The sequence below is a fragment of the Seriola dumerili genome, unplaced genomic scaffold, assembly GCF_002260705.1.
Source record: "Seriola dumerili isolate Sdu_G_001 unplaced genomic scaffold, Sdu_1.0 BDQW01000301.1, whole genome shotgun sequence".
NCBI classification, from domain to species: domain Eukaryota; kingdom Metazoa; phylum Chordata; class Actinopteri; order Carangiformes; family Carangidae; genus Seriola; species Seriola dumerili.
In genome coordinates, this window is record NW_019174556.1 from 1,237,318 (window position 1) to 1,258,519 (window position 21,202).

Below are 21,202 nucleotides of genomic sequence, written 5' to 3' on the forward strand. Positions count from 1 at the left end.
CACAGTACGTACAGTAAAGTGGAACATGAATTAGAGGTGAATTTTGTAACCTAATTTAAGAAATTTCTACGAGTCATCACCTCTGTCATGGGCCTTTACTTACTTATACTCGCTTGTTGCCAACCTCTGCAGAAGGTCTGTCCAAGTCATTGTATTTCTTCGTCAGCGTTATGTAAAAGATCTTCATTTTAATTGGGCCCTTAAAACTCCCAGCCTGGTGCATTTTTTTGGTAAGTCATATGAATCACATCCATCTCATCTAGTTCAACAGCCCCAGCCTCTAACATGAGCTCAGCTGTAAACCATCCCCTGTCTCAATCTGCTCTGAGCTGCTGAGCCTTTTTGCTGCTTTATTTCTCCCATAATGTCTCTCTCCCAGCTCTCTGATGACTCACTGTCGAGTTGAAGGCTGTGAGCATCTGTGTATTTCATTTCTCTACAAGTATTAGAAGAGAATTTGCTTTCCATGTGTTCTTTGGTCCATGATTTTCTCTCACTTGGTTTTGAAATTCATCTCGGCTTGTCTGCAGTGTCATTTCAAAGTGATAATTCTCTCATGGGAGGGCTTTATGTTTTGAATAGATCAGTGTCTATGTGTTTATTCTGTGAGCAGAAGAAGGGGGGCAAAAAGTAGACATTAGTGGTACTGTAGTCTTTAGTTTAAGACGTATTGTCCTCAGAGGGTTTGCTGAAGAGTCGATAATCATGGCACTAGCATCATTCATGTTGGATTTATGGAGAGCTAGGTCGTAGTTGTCCATACTGCTGTGTCCTGTCTGCCTCTCTCTCATATTGACAAAGCCATGTTGTTTTCCCAGGTGTCTGTCAGATTCCTATGTGGATGTTGCGGGTTAGAGGGCCAGTACGACACTGCTTTCACACAGAGGAGCAAAACACACACACACACACACACACACACACACACACACACACACGCTTAGTTGAAGAAGGTCATTTAAAGAGGTCCCTTGCATTCTCACACAACAACATGTATTTCAAGGGAACATTAGTTGAATGTGGATGAATGCAGAACAGCAACATGTGACATTCACTGTGTTTCTGGTCAGTCTGATGTGGGACAACTTTTTCTCTCTATCTTCCTGTCACCCATTTATTCATACATACTCCCACCCTCAGTATATCGGCATCCTCCTCTCTGCCATTTTTTTCTCCTTTTATCAGTCCCACTGTATGTCTCCCTCTGTCTCTACTCCTCCTTGCACCTCCACTGGATATGATACTGAATGAAAGATGATCTGGGGGTTGCCAGGACAACCAAGAGAGGCTAAAGGAAAGGTGGAAAGGAGGGAGAAAATGATAAACATAGGCATTTGCTGAAGGATGAATGGACCAATTTTTTTGTTTCTTTCCATGAACCCAAGTGAATGTTTGTTTTAGGACAGGAAAGGGAGGGCAGGCTTATTTGAGCTGTTGATGTTGTTGATGCTCCAGATTGAGGAAGGAGAAACAACAACAGCAAACATAGCTCAGCTGCAGGGAATACACAACCTCTCTTTCCTCCCTCTCTCTTTTACCATCTTTCTTTCTGCTTCTGTCTTGTCTCTCCCTCTGTCATTCTCTCTGTTCACTCTTTTTAATCTCTCTTCTCTGGCTCTCTTTTCACGTCATGTTTTCCCTGCCTTTCTGCCTCGATGTGTCTCCATGTCCCTTTCTCTCTCTGTCTCTCTCTCTCTCCTCTCTCTTTCTCCTCACCCCGTCTCTTGCAGTGTCCCCCCCTCTCTCCTTTCTCCTCTCTCTCTCTCTCTCTCTCTCTCTCTCTGTCTGGGGTTCTCTCTTTGGTTACAGTACTGGGTTTTGCTGTATGAGAGGCAGCTAGCTAACTATGATGCTGGGGAAAGACTACATGCTGGCCATTGTGATTGTCAATTACGAGGGTAGGTGCATCTATCGGAGTCGGCTGGAAACTACACTGTGGGGTTAGAGTTTGACACGGTGTCTGAGTATGTCTGTCTGTGTAAAAGGGTCTGTGTGTGTGTGTGCACAAGCATGGGTTTATATGTGTGTCTCGTCCAACACAGGGATGAAGTTTTTGTAATGGCATCGCTCTCTAAATATCTGCCATAGGAATCTGTGGTCTGTGCATGCTATATTTGTGCATGTGTTGTGAGTGTTTGTGTGTACCGGTCTAGCCATGGTGGTGTGTATGTGTGGTGTCATTTTTCAGAGAGAACATGTGTATGTGTGTGTGTTTTGCTCCAGGAGCTCACTGCTCTCCCCTCCCCCTCTGCTCAACTCTGCTCTGGCATGGAGCTGCATGCTAACAGAGGCTATGACAGGCTAACTGCTACGTAGCTCGGCTGTAGCACATTTCTATGAGCTGCAAAGGAGCATGCTAACTGTAAGCATCAGGGTCAGCATGCTAAGACTTTTCATTCTAGTTCCACAATTGCCACAGCACTTACTGAGGGTGAGTCTGCTAACTTCAAGGCATGATATAGCCCTCTAACAAAACTAGCCAGAGTGCTTAAACAGCCAGAGCTTCTCTCTCTCTCTCTCTCTCTCTCTCTCTCTCTCTCTCTCTCTCTCTCTCTCTCTCTCTCTCTTTTCTTTTGTACATATGTGCTCTAATCCACATCCAGTACTCTGTTCATCTCATGCTGGCACACACTCTGAGTCACCATCCTCCCTCTTGCTCAAGCAGAGACTCTCAGGTTTTCTCAGTTGTAGTTTTATTGGGTCTGACCTATTTTATTTTCTCATAAAAGACTGCAACTCCCAGAAGGCACTGCTCCCTGCTCTAAAGCAGAGTCTTAAGCCCCAAGGGATGTCTGATTGTGCACATTTTGCTAAGCTTTCTGTGATTTCTGTTCCATTAAATAAACTGAAGTCTTAATAACTCATCTGCTTGTGTGTGTGTGTGTGTGTGTGTGTGTGTGTGCGTGTGTGCGTGTGTGCGTGCGTGCGTGCGTGCGTGCGTGCGTGCGTGTGTGCGTGTGCACAAGCGTCTGAATCCCATCTCAATCTGGACCAACACAGTCGTCATTATGACATATGGCCTGCTGTCATGGTGACAGGCCCACGGGCTGTGTTTCATCAGCATGGTCAGCAGTTCGAGAACTCTTTGTGTAATCACAAATACGCAAACACTCACTAATACACACAGCACCAGCTGACCAGTCCTTCAGAGCTTATATCACCTTTATGAGTTGCTACACCACCTAATGCAGTTTCAGATCATCTTTACTACCTCTGCCACTACATCAACTTCACACACACAAAGATGCCATCAATAGTTGTGTGTGTGTGTGTGCCTCAGGTGGCTTGACTGCCAGGAAACTGCAGCCTTCAGATGACATGACATTTAGTGCAAGAGTGAGAGAAGAAACAGTGATATAAGTACTCTGATTCTATCTCTGCACAGAGTCTGTGAGGGTGTGTGTCTGTGAGGGTGTGTGTTAGTGTGTGTGTGTTTTTTCAAGGTAACTGCTGTATTTTCTCTAATTTTATCACTGTCAAATAAATTACAGTAATTGTCATCTGCTCTATATGCTGTTTCTGTGTTCTGTTTATTTTATGTGAATCCATATACTGAGCCAGAATGTATAAATTTATCAACCCTTAAATTTTTATTTTGGTTTTCAAATTACATGAAGTGCTGCGTGCCTTTTGGGCCAGAACAACCTAATAGTTTGTGCAGGTATTTAGCAATTTAGTTTTAAGATTATTATTCCTTGTCCTTTTTATCTTAAGTAAGTGAGTAAATGGAACTTGAGCACTTGACATAGAAAGCATTTTTTGTGTTTATAGCAGGGGGAGTTGTTTTTCTCACTCATGTTAGCAAATTTACTCAGATCAAATCGCCATGAGTATTTGAGACAATCTGTTATATGGCATCGTTGTGGACAGCTGGTCATCCACCTGTTTCCAGATTATAAATCTGTTATTTAGGACATCAATTTTGAGTTTTGAGTTTTGAGCTGATTAAAAAACAATAGCCCAAAGAATCCACATTGGATCACACACCCATGGAAATAAAAGAGCAGATTTGTATGACACTGGATTCTGAGAAGAACTTAATATAATTACTAGGACCCGAGAATAATGATAAGTCCTTATTTGTGTCATGCTGAATAAAGCCTAATTTATTTAGATTCTGCTTTAGGCTAGCTCATTAGGGTTGCATCTGACATCTGTTTAATCGTTCTAAATGTGAGAATAATGCTTGTGTCTACATTTCTTTGTGTATATTTCAGAGTTGTTTGTTGCCTGGGTTATATCTGTAATTGAAAAAGTTTCAGCTATGTGCTTGGGTGTGTTACATAAAGACAAGAGTGTTCAACAAGTTTTACTCAGTTGTTATCTGTGGAGGGTCACAGCTTGTTAAATGGCAGCTGCAGCAGATGCTGATAATCCCTGTCAGCTGTTGATATTGCTCAGTCTTATGAGCATGGCAGGGTTAACTTCCATTTAAAAGAGGCCATTTTTTCATATAAAAAAATCAATATTCAGTGTTTGTGTGCAGTCACACAGGTGTGTTTATACATGCAGTTCTAAATAAAGTATTTAAGAGGTCCGTCAGTTTAACAACCTGTTTTTGTGTGTGTTTTCACCAGATATCTGGAGTGAGCAGTCGTTCCAGACAGACCCTGACCTGCCTCCAGGATGGAAGAAGATCACAGACATGGCCGGAATCTACTACTGGCACATTCCTACAGGCACCACCCAGTGGGAGAGGCCTGCCACCCGCCAAGCGCTCCCTGGACAGACAGAGACCCCGGCCTTGGGCAACCACACAGTCTCAACACCACGTAAACACTCTCTGGGCTCACTCAGCCCCTCACCCACTCCTGACCATGAGGTGAGAGAAAGAACAACAGACTGAGATGCATACTTTAAGTCCCACATGAATCTTACCTGTTGTTTTTGCTCTAACCGTCAGTTAACTTTGGTTACATCTGTAATAGTTCTGTTTAAATGTGATCACCCAGTCTAAGTGCTGGCAAGTTGTTGGTGTCTCTGGCAGTGGTCCGGCTCAAACTGTGGTTGGAATACATACTGAAGACAATCCATTCACAATGTTAAGAGATGAGGACCAAAAATGGGAAAAATAATGGAGTCACAGATTTAAATTAAGCCAAAAATAATGAAGTCAAACCTTAGATTAAAATACAAACACATGCTGTACAAAAGGAAAATATGAAATATATATGTACAATATTTATAAACTGTCTTATGACTGTAAGACAGTTTAGTTGAGAGTTAAAATCCTCATCAGTCTAGATAATGTCATTATGACTGCTGACAATGAAAAAGTTTATTTTAAACCTCTGATGAGTATCAATCAACAAACACAGCAGAGAATGAATGAGTGGCTGTAAAAACACATGGTTATTGATATATGTTTGAAATGCATAAGAGCTCAGTGCCTCCGGCGGTATTGTTTTCTCTATGATCTAAAAAGCTTAATGTTATTTTACCATTTTATAATGACCTCTGAATAATTTGGAAAAAGAACTGCCATTATAAATTATATTTTGTGACATAGAAACAAACATAAAATCAGATTTTTATGCCCAGGCAAGTACTCTACACCTGGGGGAGACATTTCCTCACCTTGAGATCAAATCATGCTACTCTTAACAATACTGTGAAATATACAAGCTCAGTATTATCTCTCTCTCAGATTAAATCGAAGGCAACTGGACTTGTATTTGTCTGTGGAAGACGTTTCGCCTCTTATCCAAGCTGCTTCATCAGTTCATCATGTATTGGTCTCTCTAGTCCGCACTAGTCTGTCGTCAGACTAGTGCGGACTAGAAACGAACTGATGAAGCCGCTTGGATAAGAGGCGAAACGTCTTCCACAGACAAATACAAGTCCAGTTGCCTTCGATTTAATCTGAGAGAGAGATTACTATGACCTGGACGAATGAGAACATTCACAGACAGAAAGCTCAGTATTAGTCTGAACAAGGGAAATCTGCCATCTCTGTAAGAGAAGAAGAGCTGAAGAGCTGCTAATGCCTGTGAAGAGTCAATTACAGTTTCTAATAACTGTGCTCATGTGTGTGTGTGTACGCATGTAGTCGTGTCAGGCAGAGGTCTTCTTCAGGGCGTCAACTCGCTCGGGCAGCACCACCTCTGACAGTTCAGTGGAGCCTCTCTCCTCTCATGAGCCCACCCTCCCCTCATGTGGATTTGTCAACAGCTGCTACTTCGTAAGTGACCAACAAGCCCTGTTTTTCTGTGGAAGTATCTCTGTACCATACTGTACTGTGTGAGGTTCATCTGTACCTTTTGTATAAGGCAGGTTGTTTTGCCTCCATGTGGAATTTAAGACATCACAATGTATTTGTCTGATGGTATATTTTAGTTCTGTTGTCCTGACTTAGATGAGTGGAAGACTGGCAGAAATATGAGACAAGACAAGTTGGCAAAGGCAGCAAGACAGAGAGAGGACCACCAATACTCCAGTGTAGCTCCGGAATACAGGAACACCAGAACACAGAGTCAATCAATCAGTCAATCATGCAGAATGATGGAAAGAAACGGAGAGAGGAAAGGAGATTTATAGATAGGAGCGTGGTGTAGATAAAATATTGATCCAGTGAGAATGGACTGATGTTGACAGATAGATGTGCCAGAATGAGATTCTGGCACATCTATCTGGAGCGACTGACCTGCAGGCTGCTTGAGTATTAGCCAGTGACACAACAGCTGAAATGGCAGACAGACAAACGTGGTTGCGTAATACGTCCTCTAAATTCTCACTATGCAGATTTTGGTCACTTTTTAATGCCTCATCTCTCGCTCTCTCTCCCTTTAGCCTCGCTCCACATCTCTGCAGGGGGTGCCTGATCAAGAGTGTCGCTCTCAGCATCACGACGATGAGGACAAGGTGGAGTACTTCAAAACTTTCCACATTGTGTTGTATTCCTCACCCGCCACTCAATAGCCTTCAGTAATGCTTAAAATTGTGCGTAAATGTGTGTGTGGGGCACAGAGAGGAACAAAAAGATACCTACAGCATCTGTATGTGTGTATATTACTGTATATTTGATGTATGTCTACTTGTATCACAAACAGTGCAGTCAGTAAGTATTTGGACAGTGACATGTTTTTATTTGTTTTGGCTCTATACTTCAGTGCATTTGATTTTAAATAAAACCATGGCAGTGAGGTTACAGTGGTTCCAAATGCACACAAGGGACAAGCGCAGTAAAAAAATTCACAACCTCACAACAGTTTGTGAGCATTCATTGACAAAGACACCATTTCATGCAAAAATTATGTGGAATATTGCAAACACTGAGGCTAGAGTTCAACATATTGATGACTTCACGCTGTCCAATTAATCTGTTTAAATTTAATAGTTAATATTTCAATTTTTTTATATTTTGATTAATATTTTGTCTTTACTGGTACTTTATTTTCTAGTGGCTTTCTTTCCTCTGACATGTGAAAACAACAAAAAAGTGTCACTGTTCAAATAAGCACTGTCTGCACTCTGGCTGTTTTGTTCATATTATACTAATCAAGAATCAGTAGATTCTCAGTGGTAAAGTGAATGTTCAATAGGAGCAAGAAACATTGGAGAATTTTAAAGTCTTGATTAACAGCTTCTCATTTAAGAAATGTTTTTGCTGGGTTGCTCCTTATTGCAACAGACACTCAGTTTGGAGTGAGCTAGTTAGCTAACAGCCTTGTTCTGTCTTTCTTCCCTTGCTCCCTTCCCACCCTTGACCCCCTCAATCCTTGACCCACCACTTTGTGTGCGTGTGTGTTTTAACGCTTTATGTAGAAACAGGTGTGGAGTGAATTTGGCGGAAAGATTGATAGTGAGGTGTGGAAGGCAAGTATAATGCACTCAATGTCAATGAGTCTTGTTCTTGGTCTAACATCACCCACTCTTTGACTGTGTGCATTTATGCAATTATGCATTATGCGCTAGAAATTCACTGCCTGGGCAAAAGCATGTGTGGCTGATGCTTCAACCGAAATGTAACGGCAACAACCACAGCATTTTGTCATGCCTGATACGTCGAAACATCTCTGTCATTTGGCTGCAGCAACATTCTCAACAGGTCGTTTCTTTCTTTACTTATGTGGCTAAAATATTTTCATCTTTCCTTCCTGCTGGCACAGATCTGAATGTGTTTGCACACACGAGTGTGTGTACATACTGTGTGCGCACTTTCTTTCCTTGATGCAGCATGCCCCATTACACGTAACACACCAGTGCCATTTCTCCATCCAGCAAGGGGATTCTGCCCACACTTGGATGCATGCTAGCATATACTGTGTGGGGTCATAATATTTACATTCGGTTCCTGCCAGGCTTCTGTCTATTTAGTCCCTCTCCCACATGCCCTGTAACCCATGAATGCTATGGCAGTTAAACATATCGGTGTCGAGTTGGAACAGGAGCTGAAGTGATTTTTGTTTAAGATGCAGTGAGGTGGTTCATGGCCTGGTAAGATTTCTGGACATCTGCCACAGTTCTAGTTGGAACAAAAGCTTCTCAGGAAAACTATTCAGTTCTTTTGGGAATTCCAGATGTGCTCTATGTTTGTTGTAAGAAATTCAGTCAAAAAGAGACAGTGGAGATTTATGTATTAGTACAAAGTTCCACATCTGAAAATGCCAAACAGATCTGCATTCACCAGCTATGTTGTTGGAAAATAAAATCTAACAATAAGTGAACATTGGTGCTGTTATAACAATAATCTGAATTTGATATCCTCTTACAATAATAAAGTGTTATTTAAATAGTTCTGAGTCACTTTGAACTGCATGGCCACAAAACTATAAAGGAACTAAAAATAAAACAAAGTACTGGATCTGACAAGGCTTTTATCTGTTTGGATTTGTGACGTCCCGTGGGATCAGACCTGAGTTTTTCTTTATATAAGACACGTGTATGAATGATAATAATTATGATCATAACCATGACTTTATTTGTGCAGCACCTTTCATGCAAAAAGGCTGCCCAAAGTGCGTTACAGACGAGAATAAAAACAAAGGTCAAAAACTCAAATGAAACAAAACCCCATAATGACAAGTAAAAAAAATGACCCCAAATTAAAAGACAAATTAAAAAGATAGGTTTTAATTTCTTTTTAAAAATAGTAGTAGAAGGTAGTTAAAGCCGTAAACACAGGAAGCAGATTCACCAGATTCTCAGTCATTTCAGAATGACTGACAATGTTACAGGTTACATGTGTGGAAGGGGCTTGAAGGTGGAAGGCCTCTGGCCAAAGATGTAGGAGGTATTATGGTGTCATTTTACCCTCTAATGATGTCACCTGTGTGCACCAGGACCTGCAGGCAGCCACAGTGAACCCTGACCCCAGTCTGAAGGAGTTTGAGGGTGCTACGCTTCGCTATGCATCACTCAAGCTAAGGTAAAATACCGGTGCAGACACACACACACAAGCAGACACAAACCTCACACTACCTCTGTGCATGGATCTGTGTGAGCTACCACAGTTACAATTAGCTATAAAAAGTTTTTGTTTCCTTTTTATCTTTCTTGCTGTCCACCTGCATTAGCTCTCTCTGACTCTTGGCCTCTCTCCTAGTGCTGTCTAGTTAGTTTCTCTAATCTTGTGTTAAATCAGTGTTAGAGTTAAATAACATCAGACAAAGCAGGAAGTTAGTTCTTCTACTCAGGAAATGGCTCCATGTTCGCCATTAGTGTAATGACTGCCTGTAGCTTTGGCAAATTCACACACAGGCCGGGAACCTTGTTAACAAAGCAGCTAATGGTTGCAATAATAGTACAGGCACACTGCTAATCTTATAACCCCATTGCAACTGCACTTTTCTTAACCTTTTCAACTTTCTTCCTAGGAACCGTCCAGCAGTGGAAGAAGAAGAGTCTAGCAGTGTCAACAGTGACCCAGAAGCAAAGGTAAAAAGCCTTTACCACAGCTTAAATTCAGTTCAAAGCATAATTCATAATTCACATCATTCTGCAGCTATTGCAATTTATCTGTTAGGAAAACATTGTGTGTACAGTACCTTCTAAAATTGCAGAATCTAAAGTTTGTCAGGTCACAGTTGTGTATACATGTGTTATGTAATCCAACTTTTTAACACTGGAATAGAATCAACATCCTCAGCAGACAAAGCTTCTTGTTTTGAAAGATGGCGTATGTATGTTTTTGTCTGTTGATGTCTTCAGCCTGTTTGTTTACTGATGGTGTTTATGTTGATCATGGTGGCTGTCTATGCGCCTCAGAGGGAAGAGGGAGAGCTAAACAAAACTGCCCCCCAGTGGTGAGACAGAGAAGTACAGTTCCATGCTGCACATTGGTGCATTAATTACTGAGGGCTCTTTAAAATCCAAACCTAAGATTCAAATGAGACATTTAAACGTTAAATCAAGGATCAGGCTCAATATAACATATTACTCAGTAGAATGTCACGCCCATTGGGCTGGTACTGTTACCAACAAATGTCAGCCCAAGGTATAAATTCAATTTAGAATCCAACTAATTAAACTGAAAAATAGGTTATTTATCTGGCCTGATACAGAATCATTTCATTCTGTCACAAACCACAGCAGATTGCTGGAAGGCTAAAATACATTCCAAGGTGTGTGTGTGTTGTTCCCACAGATGGCTGAATAGGTCTAAAGCATTGCAGATTAGAGTTTAAAGCCAGCACTCGGCTTGATGACGTGGTGCTGATTTGGCTGTCTAGTGTCTGTTTCCCTCTGTGTGTTTGTCTGGCAGAAATTCACAATCCTTAGCAACAGTGACATTGTGATGAATACCAGACACAAACACAGACCTACAGTCAGGGCATCTGGTCGGGTAACGCACTCTGACACACACATCAATGGCAGCAAACAGCCCACTGCAGTATCAGGATTGGAACGGTGCTTTTCTACCTAGTAAGGGAGTTAAATAGAAAGAAGACCTGGTCGATCACAATTTATATCTATGAAAGGCTAGAAGACTGACCAGAAAACTCCACTGCTGTACTACTGCTGTTCAACTAAACAACCCTTAAATCATTAGGGTAAAATCCTTGTTCTAATTAGTGCCTGTAAAAAAAAAAAAAAAAAAAAAAAAAAATACACACGTTTTTATAATTCACATGGAATATAATCAAGGCTGCACAGTTAGTGTATCTTGCAGCTGCTACCACCTGCTGGTCTGGATCAGTGACACAACTTTCACCAGACGTGTAGCAACATGGAGAGGGGCACTGTTGGAGTGTGTGTGTGTGTGTGTGTGTGTGTGTGTGTGTGTGTGTGTGTGTGTGTGTGTGTGTGTGTGTGTGTGCGTGTGCATGCATGCAGTGTTTCCTGTGGATCAAGGTGTGTGTGTGTGTGGGGGGGGGGACTCTGATATTTCAGAGAATAAAATATAGATAAATATAGATGATTACGTCGGTTGCAGAGCAGCTGATGGTGTTGCCAAGCAATGGTAAACATTCTAGCCCTTGAGGCTAACGTTAGCTAGCATACTACTGTCAACAGGTATTAAAACTGACTGATAAAATCTTACCTCCAGTTCTCCCTGAAGAACAGACATCTGCTTCTCCATGAAATCATGTGAGATCATGTGAGGTGATACATTGCTCCATGAATGTTGCCTCTGGCACAATAATCTTAATAATATCCTGTATTATATGATGCGCTATTGATGTCAAATCTTGTAATGTGTGCATGTTTGAGATTAGATAGAGGAATATCTGTTTCTCCTTATGTGTGCGATGCAAACCACTTTTAAAACTGGTTAGGATTTTAAAACTCCTGTAGTCTGAGCCCGGGTTTAGATGATTGATCTATTCTTTTTTTTTTTTCTTTTTTGGCCATGGAAGAAAATATTTTGGCTTAACAGAGAAATGTTACCAGCAGGAACACTGGTGTGTGAGTGAAAGAATGTTATCTGTTCAACATTTATTCTATACGAGAACCACTTTTCCCACAACAAACTATGACGCCACTGGTCAGTGTGACAGTGACTCACTTTTCTGTCTCTCACTTCTGTCTTTGTTTGTCCCTCTCTGACCTCTTTCATCTTGGATCTCAGGTCTTTAGAGTACTGTCTGAATGGACTGCTGAAATCAAATGAATACTTGATGAGGCCAGATGGATGGGTCTCTCTCCTTCCTCTCTTCCTCTCTACCAACATGCTTTGTTGTCTTCATCTGTTTACCTGTCTTTTAGTGTTTGTGGAGTGTTTGGCTTCACTCTCAGAATTTTTGCAAGTTCAAAACTGCAAGTGTATTTTAAGCACAATGGCATTGCTATTAAAGTCACACACACAAAGAGTCACTAGTCTCTAGTAGACACTAAAACTAAAACAAATAGCTACTTATACGTGTGCAAAAATGTGATACATTTTTAAGTATTGTATGTAGCAGTGTCATCACTTGGTGTATGTGTGTTTCCTTCAGTGTTTTGCAGTGCGCTCTCTGGGATGGGTGGAAATGGCTGAAGAGGACTTGGCTCCTGGAAAGAGCAGTGTTGCTGTTAACAACTGCATCAGACAGCTGTCCTACTGCAAGAACGACATCCGAGACACTGTCGGCATCTGGGGAGAGGTGAGAGGGAGAGTGCAGTCATACAGTATGTGTGTATATGCGTTTTGTTTTGGGTGCAAATAAAGGGTGACAAGTTTGTAGTTGTTGGAAGTTAAAGATCTGGGGAGGAGGAGTACTTGTACAGATTTAAGAAGATGAATAAAGAGTGAGGGAGGAGCAAAAGAAAGAGCAACAGAAGTTAGCAGGGGCGACAGTCTTCTGAAATGTATGTCAAGACATGGAGGGAGGAGGGAGGAATGAAGAGAGGAAAGTAGAGCAATGGTAGGAAGTCTTTTCCTTCTCTCTGCGGTGGTTGTGTTTAATGTGAAACGACAGAACAGAGAGAACATCCCTCTTTCAATAACCTTTTATCTCCCACCCCCTCTTTTTAGGGTTTGATAATTTATTTAGAGGCCTTCGAAGCCAAATAACACACACACACACACATTTATGCACCCTGCATGCAGACACAGGCATTTATACTTTATAGGCAAGTAAAAAAAAAAAATCGCCTGACCTTTAAAGGACTATGTTTTTTTGCAACACCCTGAGCTGTGGGAAATAAGGATTTTGTGATGAGATCTGAAGGATTTGTGTGTGTCTGTGTTTGTGTGTGTCTGTGTTTGTGTGTATTCAGGGAAAGGACATGTACCTGGTGCTGGAAAATAATATGCTGAACCTGGTTGACCCCATGGACCGCAGTGTGCTTCACTCTCAGCCAATCGCAAGCATCCGAGTCTGGGGCGTTGGCCGGGACAATGGCAGGTTAGTCAGCGTGACAACCTTTTTTTTTTTCTTTGAAAATTGATAAAGTCCCCTGTGCTCACCTGTAACATTTCTGTAGTGTCAATATTATGAAATATTCCAGTGTTATTAACCAATCATCTGGACTCATTGGGGTGTAATATCCTTTTCTTGTTTAGGTTTAAATTTTTGAATACTCAATGTGATAGATTAGTCACCGGTGTAAATGAAGTCAATGGTGCAACACACACACACACACACACACACACACACACACACACACACACACACACACACACACACACACACACACACACACACACATACACACTCAATAAAAGGTCAGGGTACCAATTGAGGGCAGCAGACAGGTAGTGTGGTGACAGACAGAAGAGAGGAGTTAATGATTGATGATGAAGGGATGCTATTGAAAGATTAAGGATGAGAGGCAGAATGGCCTTTATTCTCTTTAAAACCCGACCCGACTGTCAGTCTCTCACTTTCACCTCAGCTTAGCTCAGCACAGCAGGCTTAACTGTCACTGTGCTGATCTGCTTCTGTCTTTGATGTTCTTCAGTGTAAGAATGTGAAGGAAAAACTAAGAACAAATGAGCTTCACAGGCCTTTCCTTCGCATATGAAGGTTAAAATGAATTTCTAAATAAACACAGTGTGACAGTGCTGCTTGGCAAGCAGCAGGGGGCGCTGTGCACTGCTGCCCGCTGCATGCATGAAAGGATGCTGAATGTAGGTTATCAGGTACAGCCGGGTGATGTGGACTGGAGTGGTTGGTAGATGCTGTATAATTAGAGCTGGCATGTGGCTGCACATGTATGCATGCACACACACACACACACACACACACACACACACACACACACACACACACACACATACACACACGCAGGAGAAGAGGTAATGCTAAAAGCTCTTGGCATAAGCAGAACTGCAGAATTCTGTTGCCTCAGGGATCTTTCTCTTCTCTCATTCACTCACACTCGTATATGCAGTGGTGTATGTTACAGTATGTTTTTAAACTTATGATCAAGCTGTCAGATAAAACGACGATGCGCTTTCCAAGTGCGTAACCTTTTTGTTTTTTTTCCTACCATCCACATCATCTACATATATCGGGAGAGGGAGAGCAGTGGGAATACCTCAGCTGCAGCAGAGGGAGGAGGGGGAGGAGAGGAGATGGTTAGAGGGAGGGGAGGAGAGGGGTGTTTTGGCAGTGGAGAGGGAGAGAGGGGTATGAAGCTGCCAGAGGGAGAGGTATGGTTAGTGCTCACTGGGTGTGGAGCAGACAGGTTGAGGAGTGTGTGCACGTATGTCGTATCACCAGGAGTAGATGGTGTGAGTGTCTGAAGACGCTCCCGTATGCACAGGATTAACTGCCAAAAATAGGAAAAGAAACCACTGTGAGTATATTTATATACCTCCATCTTACTTTACTTTTGTTTTATTATAAAGTAGCAGGAAAAGAGAGAGAAGCCACAGATGAGCGTGATCAGGCCTCAGTCTGTAGGAATTGTTGCTGAGCAGGTAGTTTGTGGCTTGAATTTTACAGCTGTTGTGAGGTGTGTATCTCAAAATATTAAAGGAACTCAGGTGGAGTGCAAAACTCGGATGTGGTTGCGTGTGTGGTGCTTTGCTTGTGGTTGGTTGTGCTAATCTGAGTCTCTGGTATTTGAAAAAAGGAAAAGTATTTGTTTGTAATATAGAGAAGCTCCTAACGATGAAATGCAGCAGTTCAGCACTACAATGTGAGTGTAAAATATTTTTCTTCATTGTACTGAATTTGCATCTAAATTTCAGCCCCTGGTTTAGATTTTAAATACTTAAAATGTGTATGTAGCAATGCAAAAATACCAGTAAAAGAAATTAGTTTTTGTTTTTATTTATTCATGGGTTGTTGCACTTTGAAGATATTAGAGGGATGTAGTAGCAGCAGCCAGGTTTCAATATTATGGAATTGGAAACCTGATTGGTGCAGGGATTCTCCCTTTATCTCTGTCTCTCTCTCTCTCTTTCTTTGTCACACACACTCACACACTCTTATGGATACACCCGTGCTAAAGCTTGGAGTGGTCTCCCCATGTGCTACGATACACATTATCGCCATGAAGATAACAGATTCTCACAGCAACCTTGACATTTTCAGGGGCGTCTGCATGATGATAAGATTATATTCAACATTAGATACCCATCCACCCCCCACCCACCCCTCCAACCCCCACCCCATCCCTCTCTCTGCCTCCTATCTTTCCTCCTCATCTAGGTGTTTTATTCTGTGCTCATCTTTATGCTTTTATCTTTACCATGTACATAGTCGCAGTTCACTGCCAATTTCCTCCCCCACTGTTTCACATGTCTCCCATTAGGGAGACATTCCTTACTCTTCTCACTCCCCCCTCTCACCAACTTTCTTTTTATATCAGTTTTAGAAACTCCCAGCCTATATCATTCATTTCGTTCAGGAAACACAAACCATCAGCCGCCAATTAAAACTAATTGTGCCCAACTAGAACATCTCTCTGTCCTGCTATTCCTCCCCTCTCTCTCTCTTTCTCACTCTCTCTGTCTTTCTCTCTCTCCCCTTCGCACCTCATTCACTTTCTATCATTTTTTCGTATATTTCACCTCAAGGTTAAGTATGCATTAGAATTACCTGCAGGGCTGCTTTGACCCCTTCAACCCCACACGCACACATACATATGGAAACGGTATAAGCAATGACTGTGGCACTCAAGGTTAATTCTCTATGTGTGTCAGTGGGTCTGTTTGTCACTCTTACCTCCTGTCCCGCAGTAGGGGGCAAGTACAATGGATTTTTTTTCTCTTTTTTTCTACTAACTGTCTGCCTTTCCTCCCTTGCTTCCTTGGACACAGAGAGAGGTAAACACATTCTCTCCTTTCATCACCCGACCCTCCTCTAGTATCTCTCCATCATCTCTGTCATTCCTTATTGTTTAATTTCCTCTGCGTCTCATTTTTTTCTCGTCTTCAAAGTGGCTCTTGATGTACTGTACCACTGTGCGCACACACTTATAGAGATGTAGGAAATGAAGGTGACCTCCTCTGTCCGTCTCTGTCCACAAGCAATTTTTTTTTTTTTTTTTTAAGCATGCACACTCATACATCTTTTGTTGAGAGTTTCCCCTCAGGGTCTAGGCTCAGAAATCTTGTTAACCCTCAGGCCTGTGTTTCCTATTGCATGGCATACTGAAGCATACGTCTTGAAGGAAGTTATTCAGATTGGTTTTTATGTGCGTTTTTGAATGACGTAAATCGCCTGTGTGTGTGTGTGTGTGCGTGCATGTGTGCTGTGCTGGTTTAATTTGGTGCAGCTATATTTCTTCTTCACAATATTCTATGTCTTCATTCCTCTCTCCCTCCGTCTACTTTCCTTCTTCTTTTCATTCCCTCTATTCAGTGGAGTTAGATTGTTTTCAGCTCCAGTGGGCCCAGGGGAAAGTTCTTCCCTGCTGTCACTCTGTTCAGCTCCCTCTTGCATCACGCTGCTCTATTGATCTCTGGGGTCCATCAACCTGCATGCGTGTGTGTATATGTGTGTGTGTCTGTGTGTGTGTGTCCTGTATTCATCAGACTGATAAAGGTCAGCTCATCTCTCATGTCATCTCCGAGAGCTGTCAGTCTCAAAAGTGGACACGCACTCACACGCACATACACACATCAAAAGTACACAAAACTGCTTCATCATTTATCTTTCTTGTCTCAAAGTTGTGCTGAAAATAGCCCAACAAACCCTCCTCTCATCTTCATCCCCCTGGTGTTTTTCTCCTTTCCGTGTGTCTTCACTAACCCTGTGTTTTCCTCTTTCCCAGGGATTTTGCATATGTGGCGAGGGATAAAAACACCAGGATCCTGAAATGTCATGTGTTCCGCTGTGACACGCCAGCCAAAGCCATCGCCACCAGTCTGCATGAGATCTGCTCCCGGGTGAGTGATTCAGGCTGGAGGAGGCTGCGGACATGAGGCCAAGTTTGGATTTGGCAAGTGGGCTCAGATGAAGCGTTGACTTGTTGGCAGAACGTTTCTCCTACCACTAAATAGGGAAAGCTGGGAGACAAGAAAAATGTGTTTATGGTTATTATCACAATTCATTTTTACATAAAAACCGACCTGAAACCTGCCAAAAATAAGAAAATGGCACCAACTTCCAAAACAAAATGCTCAGCCTCAAAAATGCTTGTATTGTTTTATCATATTTACTATTACACAGTGGAGGCACACATTTTAATCTTTGCACAGAGTGTCTGCAGTCCTCAAACAGTCCAGAGACAAGATTCAACTCATCTAAATATCAGGCATTACAAAGTATTTTTCTACCAAAACACAGTTATCAGAGAGCTTTCTCTGCACTGCGTGACCACTCTTAGGTGAATACAGATGAATATAAACAGATCTAGAAGAACAGTATTTTGTCTGCTTTCTTCACTGAACTCACTTGGAATTAACACACTCTCATTTTGCTCTAATAAAACACATTTATAGCTTTGGAATTTTAATTCAATGTTGGAGAGACGCTTTCTTTATTTATATAGACTCGCAATTTGGTGTTGAGTTCAGTTCTGTGTAGAATAAAAGATTATTTCTGACTTTCTTTCTTGTGCATACACACCAACTTAAACAATATTTGTTCTTGAAATGTCATTCTTTAGAGAGAAAAGGAGACGTTTGTCTTCACAGCCTTCATACTCATACTCACTGCCCCACATTTTACAGTCAACCTATTGTATAGATCATTGTGTCTGTTTAATACAGACTTGTCACACAAAAAAAGGATAAATAAAGAAAGGCAAAGATTTAGTCACAACAGGGGTTGCTCAGATGCAGATTTGCTGTGACAAACTCTCTGATTAAGGACATGTATAATTTATGTGTGGTGTTTATGTGTGTGTGGATGATCTTTCCTGTTTTCATCTGTGTGGTTCTGTGATTGCATGTGTTTCTCTTTGTGAGAAGTGCTGCAGGAAAAGCTTTTACCCTGCTTTGGAAAAGGGAGTGTGACCTGGTTAATGTGTGTGTGAGTGTGTATGAATGTATTTGTGTGTGTGTGTGTGTGTGTGTGGGTGCTCCCCAGGTGAAACGGGTAGACGTTTTGACAGTATCAGGGGCGAAGCTGCTCTAGGTTTTCCTCAGCTCTTTCTTGTTGACTCTTTCATCTTTTTTCCCTCCCTCATCTTCTTGCACTTTCTCACATTTTGTCTCATCGCCCTCCTCCCCTGTGTCTCTGACATGTTATACCAATTCTGCTGTTTTTACACGCTATTTCCTCATATTTCTGTACCTGCTTTAGCTCTGCTCCTGCTCTCCCCTTCTCTCTCTCTCTCTCTCTCTCTCTCACTCTAACTCTCGCTCTCTCTCTCCAGATAATGACAGAGCGAAAGAATGCCAAAGCGATGGCAGGAGGCTCTCTCCAGGACAGGATGCAGGCAGGACTAGATCTCCCTTTACAAGGTAGGCTTCATACATACAGTACGCCTCTCTCTCTGTGTGTGTGTGTGTATGTGTTTGCGTGTGTGTGAGATAAGTGAGGGGTTATCACTTCTCTGGCACGCTGGATGCATTCAAACTGGTCATTTGCAAGAGCAGAAAATCTAAAAAAAAAAATAGCTGTGTTTTCATCATTGTCCAAAATCAACACGGGTTAGAAACCGGAGCATGACGGCAGTTTGATGAATACTGTATTGGCCTGAATGTAAGACAGTATTTTTTTTGGTTAGGCTAGTGAGTGTTTCAAGTATGTTCATGGTGAGTCAGTCAGTCACCAAAAGTATTTCTTGAGTCCAGTTTACCTTGCAGGAGTTCCTGAACACTCATGTAAAGTGTTATGGTGCCACAGAGGCAATGAAATAATGACAACTGCAAACCAGTGTCCCAGCGTCCCCCAACACTTGTGCTGCAGAAGGGAACCAGGGAGAAAATCTGTTCAAACAGCCAAGAATTACGGCTGTCGCAGATGATGAGATGAAAAATGCTGTCAGAGAAAATCTCATAATGAAGGTCGTCCTATATTTGGAATCATTAAAATCAATCTATGTATTTCGGAAGATCCACATCCATGACTTTGAGTAAGTGATGGATGGATGTTCCTATTTGACCTTAAAGGTGGCCTACGGAGTTCTCTTGTAAACAAAATAATGTGTGCAGTCAGTGTTACTCACCACAATGTCTTGAATGCACGTTCTTCCTCATGGAAAAAAAAAGAAAAAAAAAGAAAAACTGTTTACATCCATATTGCTTGTAGTTTTCTTCTTCCTTGCCTTTCGCATATTTCTTCCGCTCATTGTGCATTACCGTTGCCAACTGTCAACATGCACATGAACAATACAAACAAAGCAAGGATCCACTTGTAAAAACATTGCTCCATAGCTCTACATCTAGGGTACCATTAACAGTTGTTTGCAGTTTACAGAGGAGTCGATGGTCCAGTGTTTATTATCTGACTTTGCGATGATCAGATTTACAGAGTAGACATGGAGTGTGTTACTTATATACTTGTATAACCAGACAGATGTAGCCAGCCAAGGGATGTTGGTGGCAGTGAGACACACTTTGTTGTACTTTCAGGAGACAGCGTAGGAGAGAAGTGTATAAGTGGTAGCTCACATACACACATATATATATTTCAACAAATAGCTGTTTTGTAATAAAAAAAAGAAACAACTGGTTCTCTCATTTAGCCATACACGTGATAACAGGCTATCTCTTTCACCAGTCACTGTTTTCTCTCCTTGTCACTCTGCCAGAGAGAAATAATTGGCTGTACTGCACCATGTCGTTTACATAAACATATGTGACAAGTCCAAAGAAAAGCAGTGTCCTTTTATAAAATGCTAACATGCTGTAATTAGCAGATAGGTGTGAAGGAACTTTATCTTAAAGTCATCTTTCAAAAGCAGAGTTAAAGAATTGCTCTAACTTCTTTTGCATCACGTGGAGGGATGCCTTCATCATTAGGGAGAAAAAAATGTGTGTTTTTTGACAAAGTGAATAATGAAAACTAAACAAACACACGGACCAGAATGACTTAACATCACAGCCATTATTCAGTCAGTGGAATTTCTTATCCTTCATCTAGAAATGTTGTGACATTTAGATCTGGATGCCAGCAGGACAAGAGTGAGTATCCAAGTATTGAGCTGGCAGGCCACGCTTGAGGAACAATCTCTAAATGTTTATCGGTAGTTATCTACACAAAGTTAAATGTTTATTCTTATGAGCAGCTATTAAATGTGTGTGCGGCTTCTCCCCAGCAGAGTTCCCCACACCAAAGACAGAGCTGGTTCAGAAGTTTCAGGTGCTCTACCTTGGGATGTTGCCCGTGGCCAGACCAATAGGTGAGTTTGATACACAAACGCACACAAACATACCCATGCACAGTGTAATGTGATGCAAAGTATATGCTGTAGGTTGATGTTGAGTGTTTGACAGTATGATTTCAATGATGTTTTTAATTTAAATGTTAATTTTTTGTTTGTTTTTAACATCTTCTGGTCCAGGAATGGACATACTGAACGGAGCTATTGACAGTCTGATTGGTTCTTCCAACAAAGAGGACTGGACTCCAGTAGCTCTCAACGTGGCAGATGCTACTGTCACCATCAGCAAAGACAAGGTCAGACACACAACTGCTGTTGCCCTTGTACATATCTTTACATATCCACTTTCCCCAGTTTCCCCTATTTTGCTTGGTAGCAGTCAGAGAGGTTTGGCTTATTATTGGGGAGATTTTGAAGCAACTTCCTTTGTGAAGAACAACCGCCGTTCTCTTAAAGCTGAGATTCATAAGCTCCTGTACATTGTCGCCCTCTTCGGTAGCGAAAGGTAATTAAATTGATGTACAGGCAACAACAACTTCTGTTTAAGGAGCAACTTTGTTTGTTGTCAGATAAGGACAAGGAGACTTACAGCAGTGTTGTCTAAATTCAACAA

General features: G+C 41.7%; 1 protein-coding gene across 4 annotated transcripts in view; it reads left to right on the plus strand.

The window, feature by feature from the left end:
• The window catches only part of apbb2 (amyloid beta precursor protein binding family B member 2), a 49,699-nt gene that overhangs the window by 22,333 nt on the left and 6,164 nt on the right, over positions 1–21,202 (plus strand). Inside the window, exons 5-16 of one of the 4 annotated variants that reach the window (XM_022758493.1) lie at positions 4,575–4,819; positions 6,047–6,178; positions 6,787–6,858; positions 7,762–7,812; positions 9,279–9,364; positions 9,813–9,873; positions 12,375–12,521; positions 13,138–13,265; positions 17,089–17,203; positions 18,637–18,724; positions 20,524–20,607; positions 20,770–20,885. In XM_022758493.1, the coding sequence (XP_022614214.1) occupies positions 4,575–4,819; positions 6,047–6,178; positions 6,787–6,858; positions 7,762–7,812; positions 9,279–9,364; positions 9,813–9,873; positions 12,375–12,521; positions 13,138–13,265; positions 17,089–17,203; positions 18,637–18,724; positions 20,524–20,607; positions 20,770–20,885 (1,325 nt within the window). Of the gene's footprint in view, positions 1–1,846; positions 1,896–4,574; positions 4,820–6,046; positions 6,179–6,786; positions 6,859–7,761; positions 7,813–9,278; positions 9,365–9,812; positions 9,874–12,374; positions 12,522–13,137; positions 13,266–14,627; positions 14,662–16,132; positions 16,139–17,088; positions 17,204–18,636; positions 18,725–20,523; positions 20,608–20,769; positions 20,886–21,202 lie in introns of those variants that run through there. The other 3 variants (XM_022758491.1, XM_022758490.1, XM_022758492.1) reach the window with 3 other exon arrangements.